The sequence below is a fragment of the Apodemus sylvaticus genome, chromosome 11, assembly GCF_947179515.1.
Source record: "Apodemus sylvaticus chromosome 11, mApoSyl1.1, whole genome shotgun sequence".
Lineage (NCBI taxonomy): Eukaryota > Metazoa > Chordata > Mammalia > Rodentia > Muridae > Apodemus > Apodemus sylvaticus.
This window is the reverse complement of record NC_067482.1, coordinates 5,269,572-5,296,024: the sequence shown is the minus strand read 5'-3', so window position 1 is coordinate 5,296,024 and position 26,453 is coordinate 5,269,572. Positions and strand designations below refer to the sequence as shown.

Below are 26,453 nucleotides of genomic sequence, written 5' to 3'. Positions count from 1 at the left end.
CTAATCCATGCTTGAATGTTAAAAACGTCTTGAGTACTGGAATTTTACTTGGATGACTTCAGCATTGCGTCCGATGCTGTACACACACTGCACAGTCTGACCCAGGTTAACAGTCCAAGCTCAGTCACTGCGTCCTCTTTTCGCTCTTTTCGAGATAGAGTTCGATGTTTAGGACTGGCACCCAAACTCCCAACCTCCTGCCTCAGTCCCTCAATTATAGGGATTACAGTCATGAACACTGAATTATTTCTTAATTGGTCTCTTCATATATAAAAAGAAGCTATAAATCAAATTACATTAACAACATGGGCGCTTAACAAACATATCCTTTGTTGTCCTGCCCCATGTTTGTCCTGTTCTGTGATAAGCTTACATCTCCTGTTTATTTTCTCCCATTTGTTAAAGAAAGCAAAACAAAAAACCCAAAAACGCACCACAGGAACTGTTACTTTCGCTTCTTGGATACTGGTTTCTCAGACTCCAGCCCGTATGTGAGCCTGATTTAGGGCATATATTATGTCTACCCAGGTCTCCAGATCTGGCTGGACTCCAACCAAGGTGAGCCTTCACTCGAAGGCACCACTCCAACCAGACTCCAACCCTGCCCCACCGAGACTCCTCCGCCCCGCCCCTGCCCCATGGCTCGCCCCGCCCCACAGACTGCCCAGTCCCGCCCCTGCTCCTTGACTCGCCCCACCCCACAGAGACTCTCCCGCCCCTGTCGCACAATGAGCCCTAGGGCTTTCTCCCAACAGCGTGCCCCTCCCCAGACTCATGGAGCGACCGCCCCCACCCCGCCCCCATTCCGCCCCATTGCCTGCTACTTCCTCTTCTCTCTTCAGTTTCCCAGATCGCTGCCCCTGAGCACAGAGGCTCCAAGCACGCTGCAGAGCAGAAGCCAGAGCCGCTGTGCCTTCCAAAGACCAGAGCTGCAACAACTAGTCCTGTGCAAGTAACAACCTGGGCCCCTGCATTATCTGTCAGCGGTGAGTGTGGGCGAGCAGGATGCAGAAGAGTGCAGTAGAGGGCTGGGAAACCCCTGCAGCTTCATTTGACAGTGTGAAATGCAAAGAAACTTGGTCACATCCTGCAGTCCATACAGGATCCCTGTTTGGGGCAGGTTGGCAATGTACAACTTTTGATTTCCAAATGTATGAAGCTGGTGTTGGGCAGGTAAAAGTTTTACTGAGTAGCGGAGATACCAGAAGTGCATGAGAAATGTATTAACAGTGTTATTTTAAGGGAGCTGAGCAGTTTATTATGTTTCCTTATCCCATGATATAAAATTTGTCCGGCTTCACTGGCCAGCCATAAACGGAAATAAACGGAAATAAAATGCAAACTAGAATGGAGGGCTTGGGTAAGCCATGGACGTGGAGAAATCAGAAGGGACACAGGTGCATTGAGGAACCCTCAGAATGGCTAAGATTAAAAATTCAGGAGACAGCAGATGCTGGCGAGGATGTGGAGAAGGAGGACCACTCCACCACTGCTGGTGGGATTGCAAGCTGGTACAACTATTCTGGAAATCAGTCTGGTGGTTCTTCAGAAAACTGGGGAGGACACTTCCAAAGGACCCTGCTATTCCACTCCTGGGCATATACCCAGAGGATTCCCCACCATTCAATAAGGACACATGCTCCACTATGTTCATAGCAGCCCTATTTATAATAGCCAGAAGCTGGAAAGAACCCAGGTGTCCCTCAACAGAGGAATGGATACAGAAACTGTGGTATATATACACAATGGAGTACTTATTCAGCCATTAGAAACAATGAATTCATGAAATTCTTAGACAACTGGATGGAGCTGGAGAACATCATCCTAAGTGAGGTAACCCAGTCTCAAAAGATCAATCATGGAATGCACTCACTGATAAGCGGATATTAACTTAGAAGCTTCGAATACCCAAGACACAATGCACATATCAAATGATGCCCAAGAAGAAGGAAGGAGAGGCCCCTGGTTCTGGAAAGGCTCAGTGCAGCAGTTTAGGGGAATACCAGGACAGGGAAGTGGGAAGGGGTGGATGGGGGAGCAGGGGGAGGGAAGAGGGCTTATGGGACTTTCCGGGAGGGGGAATCCAGGAAAGGGGAAATAATTTGAAATGTAAATAAAGAATATATCAAATAAAAAAAAGTTTTTTTTTTTTTTTTAAAGATTTATTTATTTATTGTATGTAAGTACACTGTAGCTGTCTTCAAACACACCAGAAGAGGGCGTCAGATCTCATTGTGATGGTTAGATGGTTGTGAGCCACCATATGGTTGCTGGGATTTGAACTCAGGACCTTTGGAAGAGCAGCCAGTGCTCTTAACTGCTGAGCCATCTCTCCAGCCCCAAATAAAAAAAAGTTATGGGAATTGGGAAAGAGGAATTTCATCTGATATGAGACACTTAGAGGAACAAAGAATACATTCGAGGATGGAAAGTGGTCTGCGATACTGTTTGTTTTCACAAAGCATATTGTGACCATAAAATGCATTATTTCCTACAACTCCCTACGAGGATCCTTGTAATCACTTAGGCGTTCATAAGTCTGTAGAGTTCCAGAATTTTAAAAAAGGAAGAGTGCAAGTGAGGCCTATGCATGCTGACCTGATGACACAGCAGGGGTGTTCTGAGGCCCCGTGACATTCCCCACAAGTGGAGGTTATTTGGGTCGACCACTTGAATGAGAGGAATTGCTTTCTGATTACAAAGCCTATTTTTATAGTTTTTGACAGTTACATATGTACATTTCAGCACAATGTGTGCAAACTTGTGAGCATTAAAAAACATTGCGAGCATGGTGTGTAAGAAAAAAAAATTGTCCGGCTTTACCGGTGCTGGCCATAAACGGAAATAAGCTGAAATAAAATGCAAACTAGAATGGAGGGCTTGCGGAAGCCGTGGACATGGAGAAATCAGAAGGGACACGGGTGCACTGAGGGACCCTCGAAGCTGAAAGTTGCATTTTCAAGTGATTGATTCATTTTTTGTTTTGTGTGTCTGAGTGTTTTGCTTGCATGTGTGTAGGTGCTCTGTGTGCTTGTCTGGGGCCCGTAGAGGCCAGAGAGGGCACTGCATCCCCTGATCTGGAGTTGTAGATGTTGTGAGTCCCTGCATTGGGCAGGGGCTGGAATAGGAAGGGTATGTGCTCTTAGTTGCTGAGCCCTAGCTCCAGCCCCTTAAGGTGCGTTACTGTGACCATGACAAGAAGGGGTTGCTCAGCCCCACAGCTCAGGAAAAATAAGGGAAGCACGCTGTTTGCAGAGAGGCTCTTGCCTGTTTGGTTTTGAGGGAAAGTTTCTTGTGTGTGTTAATTTGGGTGTAGAGGAGACTCAAAGGAAGACTGTGCTCCGAACCATCCCATAATGCCAGTAGCAGTGTCCATGCCAGGGTCAACTGTGGCTGTCATTTTCCTTACCCTGTGAGGTACAGACACCCTGGATGAGCAGGTCTTACTTAGAGATGCACTGAGATTTCATATGTGGGTGTGTGAGTCTCATGTTCTGTAAGTATTTGGTAGGTACTTACCTTGTGGCCACATTGCGTATATTTCGGGGACACCACGTGACATGAGTGTATCTGTATGTGTGTATATATGTGCAGTTTCTATATGTGATTCAGATTCAGTGCATGAGAACCAGGATCAGTGCAGCACAGTTTTCCTGTCATCACGGACATTTTGTTGACTATTTTTTATTTAAGTTTGTTTGTAGTTGAAAACTGTTTGAAGTAGGAAGTCTTTGAATCAGTTGCTTGAAGAAATTAATTAGAATTAAGGTGGATTACGAAAATTAAAGAACTTAAAAATCCTACCTTGTGCATCACACACACACACACACACACACACACACACACACATACACACATATACATGCATACACACACTCATACACATATAAACACATACAAACATACACACATGTACACATACACACATATGCATACATACCTACACACATATACACACATGCACATATACACAGATACACATATACACACACATATACACACACACACACACACACACACACACACACACACACGCTACATTGATACATGTGAAGCTAAAATTTCTTCTCCAAGAGATTGTTTTGCCCACATTGCTTCAGAACCAAAAAATTGATAGTGTAGATGACTGTGGCATCACAGTTTTTCTCTTTAGTACTGCCTTTGTTAGTCCAGAATTAACATTAGACACCCCATCAATTTACTACGCACAGCCTGTGGCTCTGGGCGCATTCAGAAGTACACAAGCACGTTTCCAGCACCTGCTCTGCTTATTTAAACCTGGAGATGCATTTCCACATCTTCTCTTGCTCCTTTCAGTGTGTGGGAGAGGGAAGGGTGGACACTGTGTGTGGAGGGAGATCATAGGATAACTTGTAAGGCCTTGTTGAGGCACAGTCTCTCCTGTGTTTTGCCATGCTGAGTACTAGCTGGCGCATCATCTTCTACGTGCTATTGCTGAAATACTTGCATTTCCAGGGGCCCCTGTGCTGGAATTGACTTGAATGCCCTCTCCCTGAGGACTAGCTTTTATGGTACTAGAAGGTACCATGCATGCTTCCAAAGAAGGAAGAGAACCAACAGTCCTACCAAGAGAGGCATAGAGTTGCTGGTTACTGAACACAAACCTTGCTAGTAACCAGCAAGTTAAGTCTCTTTGGGCCTAAGACCTACTCAGCAATAGGCATACTATAATGCCTGGTACTAACCTGTGCTAATTACTGGGGGGAAGGGAATTTATAGCCACTAACTTACTAAACAAGCATAGTCCTTGACAACTCTCTGCACTCACACGCTCCATATACTCATAGGTGTGTGTGATCTTTGCCCCTTATCAAGGAAACTTCTTTTGGTAACAGATAGACTGCTACAGAAAACCACGACAGTTAAACTGTGGCTTTGGAGCCCAGTTCCACTGGATGTGTGTATGAAGCACTCTCATGCCTATGGCTCTGTGGCAGAGAGAGCAGACAGATTGTAAGAGCCAGAGGATGAGGGAGTTTGCAGTGAGAGTGTGTCTCCAGTACCGTGAGAATCTGCACCCGCCAGGTCTCATCAGCCTGACTGGCCACATGTGAGCAGAGTAAGCAGCACATCAAGGAACAACCAATGAACATGCCAACTGCACGGAGGAAAGTGCAGGAGGCCAACCCTCCGAGAGGGTGCCAGCCCCACTTCCCAGGCATCCCCACCCTGGGGCATCAAGTCCCACAGGATTAGGTGCGTCCTCTCCCACTGAGGCCAGAGTAAACAGCCCTTTGATGCACATGTTTGTGCTGCTTGGTTGGTAGTTAGATCCCTGAGCTGCCAGGAGGCTGGGTTAGTCTTCCTAGGGGGATGCCATCCCCTCCAGCTTTTTCAGTCCTTCCCTTAACTCTTTCACAGGGGTCCCAACCTTAGTGCAATGGTTGGCTGTAAGTATCCACACCTGTCTCAGTCGGATGCTGGTAGAGCCTCTCCAAGGACAGCCATGTGTGTGGGGGTGTATAGAGCCTCTCCAAGGACAGTGTGTGTGGGGGTACAGGCATCGGGTGAAGAACCCTGGGAGGGGAGACCAGGAGGGGGCAACATTTGGATGTAAATGAGCAAAATAATTAATTAAAAAATGTGATGGCCTCATCTTGAATGACCTTCAGGACATGACTGAGAGACCAAGTGGGAACATTTTTATTAGAATAGAATCCTGAAATATGGACTGAAGGCATAGAAAATCTATGTCTCCTGCCAGCAAACACAGCAGAGCATCAGTGATGGTGTCAGGCTCTGATGCCCGCCCATGGCATAGATCCCAAGAGGATCCCTTTCCTACAGTCTCTGTTCCATTTTTACCCTGCAGTTCTTTTAGACAGCAGCAGTTCTGGGTCAGAAATTCTGAAGGTTGGTTGGGAACTCCATCCCTCAACATGGGACTCTGGCTATCTACTGGGAGTGGTCTCTTCATCTTCCATCTTCCTACTGTTGGGCATTTTGGCTCAGACCACACTTATTGAGTCCTGGGAGTCTTTCACTGCCCAGGTTTCTGGGCATATTGTTTTTTCTTTTTTCCTCTCGGAGAACAATTTCTCACGACCTTGTCTTTGAAGACCTGGTATTTAATGTTTCAGTTCATTTAGTCTCTTGTGGATGCATTCTCCTGAATTTTTAAAGATTTGTGTGAAAACTTTTCTAAAATGTCTATCTTGCAACAATTCAGTATTTATTATTCATATACTATATGCTGTTATATTTGGCTTATTTCCTTCAGTTGTCTATCTTTCTGAAATTGTTGTCCACTTTTAGTTAACCTTTTCACCATTTTACCTAATACATTTATTTTCAGTTCCTGACACATTATGATCTTCAGAGAAAGTTGTGTTAACTTGTTTCCAATCTTTCTTGTGTTTATTTGTGTGTTCCTGTGGGTGTGAATAAGTTTTATACAGTGATGTAATGATTTGTAAAGCAAGCTTCCTTCTACTGAGCACTTAATTCCCAGCACTGGTCAAAGTGGAGTAAATAAACCACAGTAAAAATACCACAGCCAACTTATAATAATGTTAATGATAATAAAAATAATAACTTATAATAATGATAATTATAATAACAACAATAATAATATAAAAACAATAATCATAATGGGCATAATGAAAGTAATGGACAAAATTAATTTAAAATGAAACATGAAGTTAGAAACTGATAAAGGTAACAAAAAACAATAGTAAAGAGAAAAGGGAAAGGAGAGGAAGAGAAAAGAACAAGAGATTAAAAATAATATAGCTACAAAAGTTTAAAATGTATAAATAAAACAAATAAATCGCTGGCCTGTCTGTAATCCTAACACTTGGAAGTTGAGGGAGAAGGATTGCAAATTTGAGGCAAGTCTGAGCCATACAAGGACAACCTATCCCAAAATTAGCAACAACAAAATTAAGTAAACACAAGACAGAGAATTTTAAATCATTAAGACATTTTAAAATCTTAAAGCCAATGTAATATCAAAATAATACATAACATTTTTATGTCTGGAAGGCAGGGAATGAGAAGAGCCTCTCTCTTATGGCTCTCAGACAATGTTCCAGGTCTGGGGGCATCAGGTCATAGTTGGTCTGTCTCCTTGCTCTCTGTTGCCAACTTACAGGTTGGCGCTGTGCACAGTATTGAGGTGCTGCACACAGTATTGAGGTGCTGCACACAGTATTGAGGTACTGCACACAGTATTGAGGTGCTGCACACAGTATTGAGGTGCTGCACACAGTATTGAGGTGCTGCACACAGTATTGAGGTGCTGCACACAGTATTGAGGTGCTGCACACAGTACTCAGGTGCTGCACACAGTATTCAGGTGCTGTGCACAGTACTCAGGTGCTGCACACAGTACCCTGGAGCTAAAATAACATGGCATCCATCGTTCACGCTGCTGACTTCCCTCCCTTGCGTACCGCTTTCCTTCTGCCCAGAGGACTCTGTGGCCCGTGGTCTACGTGGAAACTTCAGTTTGTGGGTTTTGTCCAAACAAAGTGGGGCCTCCCAGATGCTTTGGGGGAAGTGGAGATGGCAAAAAGAGCTTGGGTTTCCACAATGAGGAGGAGGAATCCTAGGACCTGAGCTCTCTGCCTGCCTAGGATTTTCAGATCCTACCCAGCAGTTAACTCCACACAGTGAGGAGGAAACCGTGGAGACTGAGTCATCCTTGCAACCAGGCGTCAGAGCTCTCAGGCCCTGTCTGTCACACACAACATGTGGTGTGAGGCAGTTTCAGAAAGCCAGGGTCTGCCAGCCTCCTGCTCAGACCTCTCAGGCTCAGCAGTCATCCACAGGAGCCATGCTGTTCCTGATTGCAGGAGGCCTGCCTGTCCTCATTCCTGCACAGCCTGAGCCACCAGGGTGTCTGTCAGTCACCCCCACTTCTGCTACTGTCCCTCATGGCTGCCTACCCTCCAGTGTATTCAGGGCACCATGACTTCTGATGGATGATTTTGGATTCCCTCCACAGTAAAACCCAGAACCTAGAAGCTCCTGGTTCTAGCAATCTGAGAAATGGAGAGTGTACAACTCAGGCTCTGCCCATCCCCCTGTTTCTTTGTATTTTATGGGACAGTAATTATCACAGTAAGCCTTGCCATGAGTGGCTCTAGTTCATAAAGCAGTGGTTTGCTTTGTTTTAGAAGCAAATGTTGAAGCAAAATGACTTTGTAATTTATGTGTGCAAATATCTAGCACTTTGAAAAATAGATTGTTAAATAACGTATTAATACAAATACATAATGCCTATGAATATACTAAGCCTGGAACACCTAGACATATGGTTGCTTGAAGACCTTGTCAGAGAAACCAAGCTTGTGTGCTTGTCTAAAACACCAGAGCCATGAGTCCTGCAGTGCCCTCTCTTGGGTCCCCACTGAGCCATTACTAGGCCACCTAAGGTGTGCATCAAACAAACTCTCAAGTCCAGTCTCAGGATTTCTGCTTACCACAATCACCCCACTTGAAATGGCCCACTTGAGCTCCCTTAAGTTCAGACCCCTTATCCAAGGTATCAGCTCTGTGCCCAGAAGCAGTCTATACCTTACTGACAGTGTGCCTTGAACCAAGTATATTTTGGCTACCTATTACACAATAGCTCAATCTGGATGTGTATCTGTGTTTTGCCTTCCACAAGTCCACCCATATACCAGACTGTGTGAACATCTCTCTCTCTCTCTCTCTCTCTCTCTCTCTCACACACACACACACACACACACACACACACACACACACACACACACACACGGGGTGGGGTTAATGGTGGTCATTGGTGGTCATATATTTGCCTTTGAACTCATACTATATCATAATATTCTTTTGAAGTAAGTAAAATCTTATCTGTTTCTTTATTAATTACAGATATCATTCATCTTCAGCTCAATGTGCTCATTAGTCTGTTAGGAATGTGGTGTCTAAAGGTCTATGTACTCAGTCATGTTTGTGCTCATCTGGGTCCTCAGGTGATCACAGAGATGAGTTCTGTTCATCGGGAAGGAGTCTACCTATGGCAGCCCAGTTTAAAACCATCTGTGAGTGTGATCCGTGTTACGACTGACAATCAACTTCCTTTTGGTTTTCCTCCCACAGAAGGAAGAACCTCCTGAGATGGCGACCAATCATGACCCCACTGTAATCCCAATGATAGAAAGGCATCGATGTGACCTTCCTGAAACAAACACCAGTGACCCGGAGACACTGACTGAAGAGGCTGTGCTGAGTTTTCACAACATCAGCTACCGAGAAACAGTGCAGAGTGGCTTTCCACTTCGGAAAAAGACACAAGTGATAGAAAGACTATCGAACATCAAGTATGTCCGTGAGCTAAAGACAATGCCATATGGAATAACGCTCTGAAGAAACAGCCTCTTTATAAATAAGCTGTGTGTGTGTGTGTGTGTGTGTAATATTTGTGGATGTGTGTGTGTGTGTGTGTGTGTAATATTTGTGGGTGTGTGTGTGTATAAGTATACCTGCATGTGTATGTTTGTGTTTATGTGTGTATATACGTGTATCTGTGTGTACATGTGTTTATATGTGTATGTCTGTGCATGTTTATGTGTATGTATATGGCATGTACACACATGTGCACAGGTACATGCATGTCTGCATATGTGTGGATGCCATTACACACATGGCACAAGGGTCTCAGAGGACAACCTTGAGCATTGGTCTTCACCTTTACCTTGTTGGAGACAGAGTCTCTGATTGTTCCATGGTGTGTATGGCCGGCTAACAGCCTGCCAGCTGCTGGACATTCTCCTGTCTCTGTCTCCTTTCTTCACTGGCTTTAGAGAGGTCCACTACTGCACCCAACTTTATCTTAGTTCTGGGGGTTAACTTAGGCCCTTAACCACCAAGTGCTTCCCCATCGATCCACACTCACCTTGTTCTACCTACAGATAGGTTCACGACCACAGTGAAATTAATGGGGTGGTGACTAAAGAACAGCAGAATGCATTAATGACACTAAAAGTTGGGTCTTTGGAAATACAACTTTTTTAATTCAGTAAAATTAGGGACAAAAAATAATATTGAAAACATACTATTAAAATCAAGAGATGATAAAGGAATTTAAATTCTAGAAATTTGAATGTGTGAAAGAATTGTGCATATTTCTATGGGCACAGCCCTCCCCAAACTGAACTGAGAGTTTCCAGCAGACTGACTGGGTCAGTCTCAGGGGATGAGATGGGGGCAATGAGGAAAGTCCCCACAGCAGACAGTCAGGGCCTGGTACATCTGCTCAAAGTTCATTGGCAGTAAACAGAGCAAAAGCATTGTAGAAACACAGTTTTCCACAAAGTAGAGCACCCTATAACAAATCGTAAGGAGAGCCCGCACACCCAGCTTCCCCAGCTCAGTCTGAACACTCACTCTCTCCCAAGCCCAACCCTTTGCTCTCTTCTTGGCACTGGTCAGTTCTGCTCTTCTACCTACAACTTCCACCATTTCTTACTAAGAGGGACAGGGGCAGGTTAATGGGTTGACACGTTATCTGAATGTGAAATGAGAATGGGAAAGTGACTCAGCTTCTATAAGAACATGTGCCTTTCAGTCTGAATGTTCACTACTCTGAAACATTCGATTGGTTTTCTGAGACTGATTCAAGTCTGTGCTGCATCTATTCATCAAGAAGGAATGTCCTTGCTCTAAGTGAGGAATTTCAATTCTAAACTGAATGTATTCTAATTTATGTATCAGAGAAGGAAGCCATTATGTTGCGGGATGTATATTGTTGTTTCTTATTTTGATTCAAGTGTTTTTCTTGAGTGTTGATCCTGGCAAAGCTTTCCTGTCCTCTGGAGTGCTTCTTTCTAGTCTTTGGATTTCTACTGAAGGTGTATTGATTTTGGTTCTATTCCATCGACAGAGCTTCTGATACCCTGTGAATTATTGGTTTCTCATGTAGAGGTTCACTAAGTAGCAAACAGGATTATGAAGACACTGATCACGCATTAGCAAGAAGCTGTTACAGATGTTGCACAGAAGGGCTGTGTGTGCAGGGCAGTCTTCTTGAGAACTGGCTACTCACATCAAGGAACACTAACTTAGATGTATCGCTTTTTGAAGCAGACAAATGATTTCAATAATATACAAAAGGGATTTTGTCATATCAGAGACATTTTTTCTGATGAGTCTTTACTAGCCACTGACATCATTCATAAATAAGACTCCTATTAACATTTAAATTTTGTTATGACCGTGTGTTTATATTCTGTCTATAATTTCATCTAAATTCATTGAGCATTTTCAGTATAGACCCTAAGCTAACATAACTTCTTCAAAATAGAAAAATTAACCCATTTGATTTTGTGTTTACAGTGGGATCATGAAACCTGGTCTCAATGCCATTATGGGACCTCAAGATGGGTGCAGATCTTTGTGAGTATTACAGAAAGCATACGTAAGCCCTTTGCATCCAGTTCATGTGCTTTAAATCCAGTCACCTTTATGGGTATTATTTAAGTATTGTTATTACAGCTAGTCTGGTCCTATGTGCTGTCGATGATGTGCAGGAGGGATGTGTTCTAATGTTCCACAAAGAACAGGAAGTCTCCAGGTCCACTTTATGAATAGGAAATGGTAAAGTGATTGGCATATGGTATTGATACATATTATTTAATGAAGTAGGGAGATAATATTGAAATAGGAAGATAAAGCAAAAGTCTGAGAGCACGAAAGGCTCAGCAGGCCTTATTCCAAAAGTACAGCAGCACATCACCTGGGTCTCCAAGTTCAGAGAGCAGGGAGGGGCATTTATGTAAATCATGTCTCACATTCATAATTCTGGGCTGAATTACAGCACATAATGAAGATAACAGTGTGTGTGTGTGTGTGTGTGTGTGTGTGTGTGCATGTGTGAGTGCCTATGTGTGTGTTTGTGTATGTGTGTATGTGACTTTTGTTATACTGTTGACTTGTTCTCTACATTATATTACTGCTTTACTTAACTGTAGAATTTTTGTTGTGAGTAGCTACAGGATGATAGTTTTCATTGAAGGGAGAATATAAACTACACAATATAATTAATGCTTTGTAGGTTATTAGATGTCTTAGCTGCAAGGAGAGATCCATGTGGATTATCAGGAGATATTTTGGTAAATGGCAAACCTCGACCTGCTAATTTCAAATGTACATCTGGTTATGTCCCACAGGTAAGTGTTGGCAGATTGCAATTTTACACTTCTTCTGCTTGGGTATGGGCAGGTGCTCAGCTTATAGACTTGGGTCTTTCCAGTTAATTATATGACACACTCTTAGGCTCCTCTGCTTCTATGCCAACATTTCTTTCTTTTTTTATTAGATATATTCTTTATTTACATTTCAAATTATTTCCCCTCTCCTGCCCCCCTCCAAAGTCCCATAAGCCATTGCCCCTCTCTCTGTTCCCCAACCAACCCCCTCCCGATCCCCTGTCCTGGTATTCTCATACACTGCTGCATCGAGCCTTCCCCAGACCAGGGGTCTCTTCTCCCTTTGATGTCCAACAAGGCCATCCTTTGCTGCCTATGCGTCTGGAGCCATGGGTAACCCCTATGTGTACTATCTGGTTGTGCTCTGGGAGTACTGGGTGGCTCATATAGTTGGTCTTCCTATGGTGCTGCAAACCCCTTCAGCTACTTGAGTCCATTCTCTATCTCCCCCATTGGGAACCCCGTGCTCAGTAAAATGGCTGGCTGAGAGTGTCCCCTCTGTATTTGTACCAGAAGAGCCTCCCAGGTGAAAGCTATATCCTGCTAGAGTCAGCAAGTACTTGTGGGCACCAATAATAGTGTCTGGGTTTTGTAATTGTATATGGGCTGGATCACTAGGCAGGGTAGTCTCTGGATGGTCTTCCCTTCAGTCTCTGTTCCATACTTTGTATCTCCCTCTGTGGGTATTTTGTTCCCCCTTCTAAGAAGGACCAGAGTATCCATACTTTGTTCTTCTTTCTTCTTGGGCATCATTAGATATGTTAATTATGTCTTGAGTATTCCAAGCTTCTGGGCTAATATCCACTTATCAGTGAGTGCATAGCATGTGTGTCCTTTTGTGATTGGGTTACCTCACTTAGGATGAAATTTCCCAGTTCCACCCATTTGCCTAAACATTTCATGAATTCATTGTTTTTAATAACTGAGTGGTATTCCATTGTGTAAATATGCCACATTTTCTGTGTCCATTCCTCAATTGAGGGACATCTGGGTTCTTTCCAGCTTCTGGCTATTATAAATAAGGCTGCTATGAACATAATGGAGCATGTATCTTTATTGCATGCCGGGGAATCCTCTTGGTATATGCCCAGGAGTGGTATAGCAGGGTCCTCCGGAAGTGACGTGCCCAGTTTTCTGAGGAACCGCCAGACTGATTTCCAGAGTGGTTGCGCCATCTTGCAACCCCACCAGCATTGGAGGAGTGTTCCTCTTTCTCTACATCCTCATCAACACCTGCTGTCTCCTGAGATTTTAATCTTAGCCATTCTGACTGGTGTGAGGTGAAATCTTAGGGTTGTTTTGATTTGCATTTCCCTAATGACTAATGATGTTGAACATTTTTTAAGATGATTCTCAGCCATTCGAAGTTCTTCAGGTGAAAATTCTTTGTTTAGCTCTGTACCCCATTTTTAATAGGGTTATTTGGTTTCCTGGGGTCTAACTTCTTGAGTTCTTTATATATTGGATATTATCCCTCTGACAGATGTAGGGTTGGTGAAGATCTTTTCCCAATTTGTTGGTTGAAGATTTGTCCTTTTGATGGTGTTCTTTGCCTTACAGAAATTTTGTAATTTTATGAGGTCCCATTGGCAATTCTTGATCTTAGAGCATAAGCTATTGGTGTTCTGTTCAGGAACTTTCCCCCTGTACCTGTGTCCTCAAGGGTCTTTCCCAGTTTCTTTTCTATTAGTTTCAGTGTGTCTGGCTTTACATGGAGGTCCTTGATCCACTTGGAGTTGAGCTTAGTACAAGGAGATAAGGATGGATCAATTCACATTCTTCTGCATGCTGACCTCCAATTGAACCAGCACCATTTGTTAAAAAGGCTATCTTTTTTCCCACTGGATGTTTTCAGCTCCTTTATTGAAGACAAAGTGGCCATAGGTGTGTGGGTTCATTTCTGCATCTTCAATCCTATTCCATTGATCCCCCTGCCTGTCACTGTACCAATACCATGCAGTTTTTTTAACACTATTGCTCTGTTGTATTGCTTGAGGTCCGGGATACTGATTCCCCTAGAAGTTCTTTCACTGTTGAGAATTGGGTTGTCAATTCTATTCCATTGATCTACCTACCTGTCACTATACCAATACCACGTAGTTTTTAACACCATTTCTCTGTAGTACTGCCTGAGGTCTGGGATACTGGTTACCCGAGAAGTTCTTTTACTGTTGAGAATGGTTTTCGCTATCCTGGGTTTTTTGTTATTCCAGGTGAATTTGAGAATTGCTCTTTCTAACTCTATGAAGAATTGACTTGGGATTTTGTGGGATTGCAGTGCATCTGTATATTGCTTTTGGCAAGATGGCCATTTTAACTATATTAATCCTGCAAATGTGCGACCATGGGAAATCTTTGAATCTTCTGAGATCTTCTTCGATTTCTTTCTTCAGAGGCTTAAAGTTCTTGTCATACTGATCTTTTACTTGCTTCATTAGAGTCACACCAAGGTATACAATATTAGTTGTGACTATTGTGAAGGGTGTCATTTCCCTAATATCTTTCTTAGCCTGTTTATCCTTTGAGTATAGGAAGGCTACTGATTTGTTTGAGTTAATTTTATATCCAGCCACTTTTCTAAAAATCTCTGGTGGAGATTTTTGGGTCGCTTAAGAATACTATCATATCATCTTCAAATAGTGATACTTTGATCTCTTCCTATCCAATTTATATCCCTTTGACCTTTTGTTGTGTAATTGCTCTAGCTAGAACGTCAAGTACTATATTGAATAAATACAGAGAGAGAGGGCAGCTTTGTATAGTCCCTGATTTTAGTGGGATTGCTTCAAGTTTTTCTCCATTTAGTTGGATGTTGGCTACTGCTTTACTTTATATTGCTTTCATTATGTTTAGGTGTGGGCCTTGAATTGCTGTTCTTTCCAAAACTTTTAAAATGAAAGGATGCTGAATTTTGTCAAATGCTTTTTCAGCATCTAATGAAATGACCATGTGTTTTTTTTTCTTTGAGTTTAAGTAGTGGATTATATTGATGGATTTCTGTATATTGAATCATCCCTGCATCCCTGGCATGAAGCCTACTTGATCATGGTGAATGATCATTTTGATGTGTTCTTGGATTTAGTCACCAAGAATTTTATTGAGTTTTTTTTTGCATTGATATTCATAAGGGAAATTGGTCTGAAGTTCTCTTTATTTGTTCAGTCTTTATGTAGTTTGGGTATCAGCTTAATCGTGGATTCACAGGATGAGTTAGGTAGTGTTCCTTCTGTTTCTATTTTGTGGAATAGTTTGAAGATTATTGGTATTAGGTCTTCTTTGAAGGTCTGATAGAATTCTGCACTAATACCATCTGGTCCTGTGCTTTATTTGGTTGGAAGACTTTCAATGACCACTTGTATTTCTTTAGGGGTTATGGGACTGTTTAGATGGTCTATCTGGTCCTGATTTAACTTTGGAATTTGCTATCTGTCTGGGAAATTGTCCATTACATCCAGATTTTCCAGTTGTGTTGAGTATAGGCTTTTGTAGTAGGATCTGATTTTTTTAAAAATTTTTCTCAGTTTCTGTTTTTATTTCTCCCTTTTCCTTTCTGACTTTGTTAATATGGATACTGTCTCTGTGCCCTCTGGTTAGTCTCGATAAGTGTTTATCTATCGTGTGGATTTTCTCCAAGAACCAGCTCCTGGTTTTGTTGATTCTTTTTTTTTTTTCTTTTTTTTTATTCGATATAATTTATTTACATTTCAAATGATTTCCCCTTTTCTAGCCCCCCACTCCCCGAAAGTCCCTTAAGTCCCCTTCTCTTTCCCTGTCCTCCCACCCACCCCTTCCCACTTCCCTGTTCTGGTTTTGCCAAATACTGTTTCACTGAGTCTCTCCAGAACCAGGGGCCAGTCCTCCTTTCTCCTTGTACCTCATTTGATGTGTGGATTATGTTTTGGGTATTCCAGTTTTCTAGGTTAATAACCACTTATTAGTGAGTGCATACCATGATTCACCTTTTTGAGTTTGGGTTACCTCACTTAGTATGATGTTCTCTAGCTCCATCCATTTGCCTAAGAATTTCATGAATTCATTGTTTCTAATGGCTGAATAATACTCCATTGTGTAGATATACCACATTTTTTGTATCCACTCTTCTGTTGAGGGATACCTGGGTTCTTTCCAGCATCTGGCAATTATAAATAGGGCTGCTATGAACATAGTAGAGCATGTATCCTTATTACATGGTGGGGAATCCTCTGGGTATATGCCCAGGAGTGGTATAGCAGGATCTTCTGGAAGTGAGGTGCCCAGTTTTCGGAGGAACCGGTTTGTTGATTCTTTATATAGTTCTTTTTGTTTTTATTCAGTTTATTTCAGCCCTGAGTTTGATGACTTCCTGCCTTCTACTCCTCTTGAGTATATTAGCTTCTTTCTGTTCTAAAGCTTTCAGGTGTGCTGTTAAGCTGCTAGTGTATGCTTTCTCCAGCTTCTTTTTGGAGGCACCCGGAGCTATGAGTTTTCCTCTTAGCACTGCTTTCATTGTGTCCATAAATTTGGGTGTGTTGTGCCTTCATTTTCATTAAGTTCTAAAAAGTCTTTGATTTCTTTCCTTATTTTTCCTCGACCAAGTTATCTTTGAGTAGAACATTGTTCAGCTTCCATGTGTATGTGGGCTTTCTGTTGTTTTTGTTGCTATCGAAGACCACCGTTACTCCATAGTGATCTGATAGGAGGCATGGGATTAGTTCAATCTTCTTATATCTATTGAGGTCTGTTATGTAACCAATTATATGGTCAGTTTTGGAGAAGGTATCATGAGGTACTGAGAATAAGGTATATGCTTTTGATTTAGGATGAAATGTTCTATAAATATCTATCAAATCCATTTTGTCTAAAACTTCTGTTAGTTTCACTGTGACTCTGTTTAGTTTGTGTTTTCCTGATCTGTCCATTGAGGAGAGTGTGTTGTTGAGGTCACTCACAATTATTGTGTGAGGTGCAATGTGTGCTTTAAGCTTTAGTAAAGTTCCTTTTATGAATGAAGGTGCCCTTTTATTTGCAGCATAGATGCTCAGAATTGAGAGTTCTTCTTGGTAGATTTTTCCTTTAATGAGTATAAAGTGTCCTTCTGTGTCTTTTTTGATGACTTTTGGTTGAAAGTATATTTTATTGGATATTAGAATGGCTACTCCAGCTTGTTTCCTGGGACCATTTGCTTGGAAAATTGTTTTACAGCCCTTTTACTCCGAGGTAGTGTTTACCTTTGTCACTGATATACATTTCCTGTATGCAGCAAAATTTTGGGTCCTGTTTACATATCCAGTCTGTTAGTCTATGCCTTTTTATTGGGGAGTTGAGTCCATTTATGTTAAGAGATATTAAGGAATAGTGATTGTTGCTTCCTGTTTCTTTTTTTGATGCAATTTTTATGTTTGTGTGGTTATCTTCTTTTGGGTTTGTTGAAAGAAGATTAATTTCTTCTCTTTTCTAGAGTGTAGTTTCCTGCTTTTTTTGGTGTTTTCCATTCATTATCATTTGAAGGGATGGATTTGTGGAAAGATATTGTGTAAATTCGATTTTGTCATGGAATACCTTGGTTTCTCCATCTATGGTAATTGGGAGATTTGCTGGGTATAGAAGCCTGGGTTGGCATTTGTGTTCCCTTGGTGTCTGTACGACATCTGCCCAGGCTCTTCTGGTGTTCATAGTCTCTGGTGAGAAGTCTGTTATAATTCTGATAGGTCTACCTTTATATGTTACTTGACATTTTTCCCTTACTGCTTTTAAAATTCTTTCTTTGGAATTTTAATTATTATGTGACAGGAGGAATTTCTTTTCTGGTCAGATATATTTGGAGTCCTGTAGGCTTCTTGTATGTTCGTTAGCATATCTTTCTTTAGGTTAAGGAAGTTTTCTTCTATAATTTTGTTGAAGACATTTACTGGCCATTTAAGTTGGAAATCTTTACTTTTTTCTATACCTATAATCCTTAGGTTTGGTCTTCTCATTGTGTCCTGGATTTGCTGGATGTTTTGTGTCAGGAGCTTTTTGCATTTTGCATTTTGCATATTCTTTCACTGTTGTGTCAATGCTTTCTATGATATCTTCTGCATCTGAGATTCTCTCTTCTCTCTCTTGTATTCTGCTGTTGATACTACAGTCAGTATCCATGACTCCTGACTTCTTTCCTAGGTTTTCTATGTCCAGAGTTTTTTCCCTTTGTGATTTCTTTATTGTTTCTATCTCTATTTTTAGATCCTGGATGGTTTTATTCAATTCCTTCACCTGTTTGGCTGTGTTTTCCTGTAGTTCTTTAAGGGCTTCTCCCTGTTTACTTGTGTTCTCCTGTATTTCTTTAAGGGAGTTATTTATGGCCTTCTTTAAGCCCTCTATCAGCATCATGAGCTGTGATTTTAAATCCAAATCTTGATTTTCTGGTGTGTTGGGGTATTTAGGACTTGCTGTTGTAGGAGAATTGGGTTCGGATGATACCATGTTTCCTTGATTTCTGTTAGTAATGTTCCTATGTTTGCCTTTCGCCATCTGGTTATCTCTGGTCTTAGTTGGCCCTGCTGTCTCTGGCTGGTGCTTGTCCTTCCTGTGTGCCTGCAAACCTGTCTCAGCACCCCTGGGTGATGGGCTCTCCCCTGGCACAGAGTGCTGTAGGGCTGCCTGGCTCCTGGGAGCATGTGGGGCCCTGGCAGACAGTGTCCCAAGTGATCTTACACTCAGGTGTTCTCTGCATTCCTGGCTGCACCCATCTGCTCAGTCACAGGAGCAAAGAAGACAGCCTCATGTCTAAACTCGGGACTCCCTCTAAATGTGGGACTCCCTGCAGGGCAGATGTCCCCTGGCAGGATAGGTGCAGAGATGGCTGTGACAATGCCCAGCTCCTGGGTGCAGGTGAGGCCCTGGTGGACTGAGTCCCCAACTGAACTTACACTCAGGTGTCCCCTGAGTTCCAGGCTGTAGCATCCTGCTCAGTAGCAGGAGTGAAGATGGTGGCCTCACCTCTAACCACAGGACTCCCTGCAGAGCAGATGTCCCCTGGCAGGATAGGTGCATAGACGGCAATGGTGCTGCCCAGATCCTGGGTACAGGTGGGGTCCTGTGTCCCAAGTGATCTTACACTCAGGTGTTCCCTGCGTTCCCTGATACACCCATCTGCTCAGTCACAGAAGCAAAGATGGTGGCCTCACATCTCCTATGGAAACATTTCACAGTGACTCATTACCTGGAATCTCACATCTGTGGCCCAGTATTAGCAATTGCAGCCATGACTTAAATCTAAAGGACCATTGTTGTTCACCTTTGTCCTTCCTTCATCTGTCTCCACTCCTTAAGAGACGTCTTCTGCAAATAACTACAGGCAGTAATCACCAAAATTCCTGTCATCTTTTTAAAAGGAAAATGGGAGGGGGAAGAAAATGATCATATGAGACTCTGAGCTTGGGATTAGTGAAATTGAAAGCTTATTGTAAGTGGAGCATTATACAGAGTGTTATTTGTGTGGACTAGGTTACATTTGTTAGAGTCTTAGTGATAACTATATCTAATTGAAATTTCATTTGCCCTTAAGAATGATGTGGTGTTGGGCACAGTGACCGTGAGAGACAATTTAGAGTTCTCAGCAGCTCTTCGTCTCCCATTGACTATAACAAGAGATGAAAAAAGAAGACGGATTGATGAGGTGCTGGAGCTTCTGCATCTGGATAAAGATCAAAATACCAAGGTAATGTGTGGGAAAATCTTGAAAGAGAGAGAGAGAGAGAGAGAGAGAGAGAGAGAGAGAGAGAGAGAGAGAGAGGAGAGGGAGAGGGAGAGGGAGAGAGAGAGAGGAGACAGAGAGACAGGGAGAGAGATATCTGTGTATGGATGACATGGCCCTCCACAACCTCTTTCCTGTAGTTTGTGTGGTCAAAAGGTGGCTGCTTTCTCTGTTAATGAGTAAGCGACTGGGAACATGATGTTAAGGAGGAAATTAAACTGTGAAACCATCTTAACAATGGTTGAGCCTGGGAATGGAGAGTGATCCAGCAGTGAGGAGCGCTGCTCACACAGCCATTTCAAGTCTCCCTCACGTGACGTCCTCTGCCGTTAGTGTTAAACTCATGACTCATTTGGGAATTTGATGAGTTATTTCTGCTGTTTGCCTTCCCTTCCTCTGGAGCAGTGGTTCTCATCCTTCCAATGCTGCCACCCTTGAATATACTTCTTACTAACTGAAAACCCACAAACATAAAATTATTTTGTTGGTACCTCATAACTAATTTTGCCACTGTTGTGAATCCTAATATAAATATCTGATATGTGACCCCAAGGGGCTCACTGCCCACAGGTTGAGAAACCCTTATCCAGAAGACTTTGTTCCCTTGTTGTTTCAAATACATTTCAGTAACTGACCTATGCTGCGAGACTGAGAACTGTCGCTCTGTGCTTCACCATACTGCAATTTTCCTTACAGGATGTACTTGGTCTCTAGCATCTTTTTCTAACTTGGTTAGTGCTTGTTATTTTGTGGGGCCTCTTGTTTTGTGTTTTTAATCTCATCCTGTCTGGGGTGGTTAGTTTTGATTGCTATTTTGACACAATCTGCAATCACTTGGAATCATCTAGAAAATGAGGAATATTTTAGTCGTGTGGCTAGTGGGCATTTCTATAGGTGCTTGTCTTCATTACGTTAATCCAAGAGGAGAGGCTCAGCTCACTGCAGGCAGCACTGTTCCTTGGGCCTGGAGCCTGGGTGGCAGGAGAATGGAGGTGAGCTGAGCACTGGCCGGCAGGCGTGCAATCTCTCTGTGCTCTGGACTGCATGTAACCAGCTGCATCAGGTTCCTGCCTTGACTTCCCTGAAATGATTGACTGAACCTCTGAACTGTGCTCTGAAATGAACCTTTATCTCCATGTGCACTTCTCATCAGAACATTTCATCTCAGCAACCGGACAGAAAGCTAGGATATTCTTTTGCCCCTGCTCCCTGATTCCCTATTTTCTGACCACATTTATTCCCAGGAGGTCCTGTGTCAATTTCCATAGATATAGGCTTGGTCCAGAGCAACAGCAAATGGACCAAGTGCCTCCTGTGGATGCTCATGCAGGACCAGGAAGGGCAATAGGCGCGTGGTGAGCTTCACAGCTGACCATGTAATGGATACCATGTTTCTTACTGACATATTAAAAGGAATGTTATGTAGTACTTCATTCCTGAATGCTGACTTATTCTTTATCCTTAAAAAAGGACATTTACTTATCTTATCTATTCCATTATTATCTATCAAAATGAACAAATCCTTCATATCCTCAGCCTTGTCAGGGCCATAACAATTTGCATTTTCCAAATTTAATTTGTTATTTAATTATTAATAGAACCTGATTAGGAACATTATTTATTATGTTCTTCAAGCTTTCAAATATTGGATTGTTTCCCTCTTCTTGGGTCTCTGAATCCTTCCTGCCTCTCACCATGACATTGACTCTTTGAGAAGATTATATATAAATGTTTGGTGAGTGGACATTTGGTGCTGTGGATGAAAATGGCTTCCTAGAATGTGATTCTCATGGTTTACCTCCTGCACAGGCCCTTTCTCCTGAGTGATGGAAATTTGTTTAGTTTGGCTCTGTATATAGCTTGGTTTTATATTTAGAGTAAGGTACTTTCTATTTTTGTTGTTTTTTTTCCATAATCACCAAGTTTCTGTTTTAGGGACAAAAGATGAATGTATTTATCAACTTCTGGAAAGTCAGGAGATGCAAGAAATTGTGACAATTTTAATCATATAACTTATAAAGGATAACTTTCAAAACAGATAAGTGCGTGTTTGTGTGTGCACGTTGGAGAGATTTTAGATGGATGCTAAATAACTAGAGATATTTTATCTTCTCCTCTCCCATTTTCCTCATTTCATTAGACAGTGACCTCACTATGCAGGACTTTGAGTGTGATAACTCATCCCCTAGAATATGTGAGTCCATAGGGAATGAACAATCAGTGTTAGTAACATGGCTTCATGTCAAGTCTGACCTGAGCCTCATTCTACTCTCTTTGTAAGAGAAAAGCCTCCTTCTTCTCCCAGGTGTTCTCATTTTGGCTCATTTGGATTATTATATAACACAATCTTTTATCACTGGAACAAGCAAGTTCATCAAATAACAGTGACTATGGCTGTTCTTGTTAATAACAATGTTCATTGGTGCTTTAGCCTAGATGTAAAGAAGTCAGGAAAAGGACCAGTATAGCAATGGAGCTGATCGCCGAGCATCCCATTGTGTTCTTGGATGATCCCACCACTGGCTTAGACTTGGGAACTACGACTGATATCATCTTAGTCCTGAGAGGGTAAGTGCTAAAGGGACACTAAGGTTTTATGTCCTTAATGCCAGGTTGCTTGTGTGTATTTTCAGTGCAGGAGATTCAGAAGTAAGCAACGGAACTCTTGTTTATTAGAGGGAAATGTCAAAGAACAGAGAAGAGGCATCAAGATCATAGCGTCGAGCATAGGATGGGTGGCTGTGGAGACGTTGGGGCACTGCTTTAAATAGCATGTCCCCAAACCCTCCAGTGTGTGACAAGTGAGCTGGGGCTGAGCAGAGAGATCTGAACAGAGTGACAGCTGCAGAGAAAAAGAGTTTCTAAGGTGTGGTTACTGATCCCAGAGAAGAAAGAGGTAAAAGAAGTGACTTCCTTTTCTTCAAAGAGAGGCATGTGGCTGATGAATTTGTAAGAAAAGGTCTGAGTTATGTTTTGTTCATGGTAAAAATCAATTAGCGCTTCCAAATGACTGCATAGCCCCCAGATCCATACAAGGACCCTCCACTCTGCTGACCCAGGCTACTCCTTTTGCCCCTACTGCACTCTCTGCCTTTCCTTCCTTCCCCTTTTTCTGACATGTAGTCAAGCACCCTGACCACTGAGCCTGTAATTCCAAGAACCCAAGAGAGCATCCATTGTGCCATCCCAGTGCGTCAACAAGCAGGAGGTTGCCACCTCCTGGTCTGTGGACTCCTTGGCTGTCACCACCTTCCTATGTGTCCTCTCTCCTGTCTGCTTCAGGAATGTCTCTCAGATCAGGTTCTTTCTAATTCCCTCCCTTCTTTCCCTCTCTCCCTCTCTCCCTCCCTCCCTTCTCTCCTCCCATCATCTCTCTTCTCTCCCTCCCTTCTGTCTCTCTTTCTATCTCCTATATTTTGCTATCTATCATTTCAAAATGTAATTTTATGCACTCTGTGTTGTTATTGGACTCCCAAGATCATCCTAGTTTCTGGGATTATACAGATATGCCATCATACCCAGCTTTTATGAAAAGTTTTAATCACTATTTTATTTACTGTTTTGTCTACTAGAAGATACAGCTTTGTGATACGGTAGTTCAGCTTAACTTTTCCCTGTTATGAAATTAAACCAATGATCAAATCCTAGCTTTGCTCCTCACTAACTGTGTTCCATTAGCCTATTACTTGGCCTTTTAATGCTTTTCCTCAGAAAAGGAAATTTATGTCAAAATTTCCTTTTGCCAATATTGTTAAAATTGAAATGAAGCTATCACCGAAGCATTTAGCAGAGGGAGCAAGTGGCTAGCAATGTGAATCATATTATCAGAACAATGAAAACCAATTCCTGAAGAGACAGAAACTACATGATCAAAGGAAATTGTGCATTCAATCATAGTTTTAATATCTGCCCCATCACTGGCTCTCAATCTTGGGTGAACCTGAAGATCACCTGGTATGCCTGTTAGTAATCCAATTCTTTTTTATTTCTACACTGCCTGAGGATCTACAATGTGAATAAAACTCTGGTAGACTGTGGACAACAGATGTTTCACATGTTAACAACTTCTAGACTTTTAAATAGAAGCATGGATCTTGGTTTATTTCTCATGTGCATAACACAAGCTAGAGGAAGTGTTTCTTAGAAAAATTAAACATGAAATGGGTGCAAAGAGTACACCTTCAGGAATGAAATAATCTGTTGAAAATTCAAGGTTTCAAAGTCCAGTGACTTAGCATGTCTCCTCTGATGTTAGGTTGTCGAAGAAGGGACGGACAATCATCTTCTCCATCAATCAGCCTCAGTACTCCATCTTCAGATTTTTTGATAGCCTCACCTTAGTAGCTTCAGGAAAAGTTATGCTTCATGGACCTGCACAGGATGCTTTAGAGTACTTCACATCTGCAGGTATGGTTGTCTATTGCTATGAGAGCTTCTTCATTCACAGGACCTGCAAAGAGAACAGGGGATATCAGGGATGCTGTTTGACTCTTGTGTAGACTTACTGTATGGGTTTCTACTCTATAAATACTGGTGGTTAATTTGATGGCAGGACTTTTGTTAGAATAACAATACTGGCTTGTTATTCAGGTTTGTTTTGTTTTCTTGTCCTGCATGCATGTGTGTGTTTGAGTATTCTTACTGAACCCCTTGTTCTGCTTCCCAGTTGTGGTGACACTCTTAGCTAACATGCTGGCTTCAGGCCTACTTATCCATCATTTGAACAGCTTGGGAAAAGCCCAAGTACAGGTGGTGATTTTCAGTTTTCCTTTAGTATGTGATCTGAGTCTCAGCTATTGTGGAGATGCTACTTACCTTATGAGTATGTTCTAATTTCAGATTTAGCCCTTGTCTGGGGTCTATAGAAACTTAAGTCTGACTTCATACTTTTGGTTTGCCTTTTCTTTTCAGAATCAGATTGTATGGTAAAAGTTTTTTCAAAGGTTCATGCACTCAGCTTCATCTTTTAGAAATATGGATATAGTTATGGAGGATTCTCTGACTCCAAATAAAAGTTTAACTCTTTGCTCTCTAGAACTCTTTGTTAGTGAATAATCATTGTCATTTTAAATGTGCAAACTTGGAGGAAGCTCCACTCTTGGCCACTCTACCACACCCAGGATCATAGTATCAGAGTTGAGGAGGACATAACATCTGTATGAATAGCAGGAGTTACTGGGACCAATGGAACCCAGGCATGCAGGAACTTGGCTAGACCAGTGGCACAGGTTCATTCTGGTCTAGGCCAATGCCCTGAGCAGACCTTGGACACAAACTCTGCAGCCACTTCCAAAACACCCAGAGGAAACTCTACTCCCAGGCACTTTAACTTGCCCAGGATCACAGGAACTTGGTCACTCAAGGATCTCATAATCCTAGAGGCAGCTTGATTCCTAGGACCTTGGACACAGCCAGGATCTCAAGATCACAGGATCATAGAATCACAGGATTACAGATATATTGACTCTGAGGAGTTTTTACACAACCAGTTTAACAGGAAGGACAGGCTCCCATCAAATATAGTGAGGGCAGGTAGCACTAGAGATAACCAGATGGTGGAAGGCAAGCATAAGAACATAAGCAACAGAAACCGAGATTACTTGGCATTATCAGCACCCAATTCTTCTACCATAACAAGTCCTGGATACAGCATCACACCTGAAAAGCAAGATTTGGATACAAAATCACTTCTCAATATGATGATGATGAAGGGCTTCAAGAAGAACATAATAACTCCCTTAAGGAAATACAGGGGAACACAGGTAAATAGCTAGAAGGTCTTAAAGAGGAAACACAAAAATCCCTTAAAGGATTACAGGAAAACACAATCAAACAAAACCATACAGACTCTAAAAATGGAAATAAAAGCAATAAAGAAATCACAAAGGGAGACAATCTTGGAGCTAGAAAACCTAGAAAAGAGATCAGGAGTCATAGATGCAAGCATCACCAACAGAATACAAGAGATAGAAGAGAGAACCTCAGGTGGAGAAGATACCTGCACCTGATAGAAAACATTGACATGACAGTCAAAGAATACTCAAAAATCAAAAGCTCCTAACCCAAAACATCCAAGAAATCCAGGACACAATATGAAGACCAAACCTAATGATAATAGGTATAGAAGAGAGTTAAGACTCCCAACTTTAAAGGGCCAGTAAAGGGCTATACAGGTGGCTCAGTGGTTAAAAGCACAGACTGCTCTTCCAAAGGTCCTGAGTTCAATTCCCAGCAACCACATTGTGGCTCAAAACCATCTGTAATGATATCTGATACCCTTTTCTGGTGTGTCTGAATACAGATACAGTGTCCCTCATATAAATATAATAAATCTTTCAAAACAAAGTGTCAGTGATATCTTCAACAAAATTATAGAAGAAAACTTCCCTAACCTAAAGAAAAGGATGCCCATGAACATACAATAAGCCTGCAGAACTCCAAGTAGACTGGAGCAGAAACGAAATTCCTCTTATCACATAATAACCAAAACACCAAATGCACTGAACAAAGAAAGACTATTAAAAGCAGTAAGGGAAAAAGGGCAA

At 42.1% G+C, this 26,453-nt stretch overlaps 1 protein-coding gene across 4 annotated transcripts in view; it reads left to right on the top strand.

Moving 5' to 3' along the window:
* LOC127696114 (ATP-binding cassette sub-family G member 3-like) overlaps nt 1-26,453 on the top strand; it is a 120,836-nt gene that overhangs the window by 64,665 nt on the left and 29,718 nt on the right. For 3 of the 4 annotated variants that reach the window (XM_052198624.1, XM_052198627.1, XM_052198626.1), the window contains exons 1-7: nt 846-986; nt 9,088-9,308; nt 11,323-11,382; nt 12,041-12,155; nt 19,720-19,872; nt 22,340-22,476; nt 24,164-24,315. In XM_052198624.1, the coding sequence (XP_052054584.1) occupies nt 9,106-9,308; nt 11,323-11,382; nt 12,041-12,155; nt 19,720-19,872; nt 22,340-22,476; nt 24,164-24,315 (820 nt within the window). In that variant the 5' untranslated portion in view covers nt 846-986; nt 9,088-9,105. Of the gene's footprint in view, nt 1-845; nt 987-9,087; nt 9,309-11,322; nt 11,383-12,040; nt 12,156-19,719; nt 19,873-22,339; nt 22,477-24,163; nt 24,316-26,453 lie in introns of those variants that run through there. The other variant, XM_052198625.1, reaches the window with a different exon arrangement.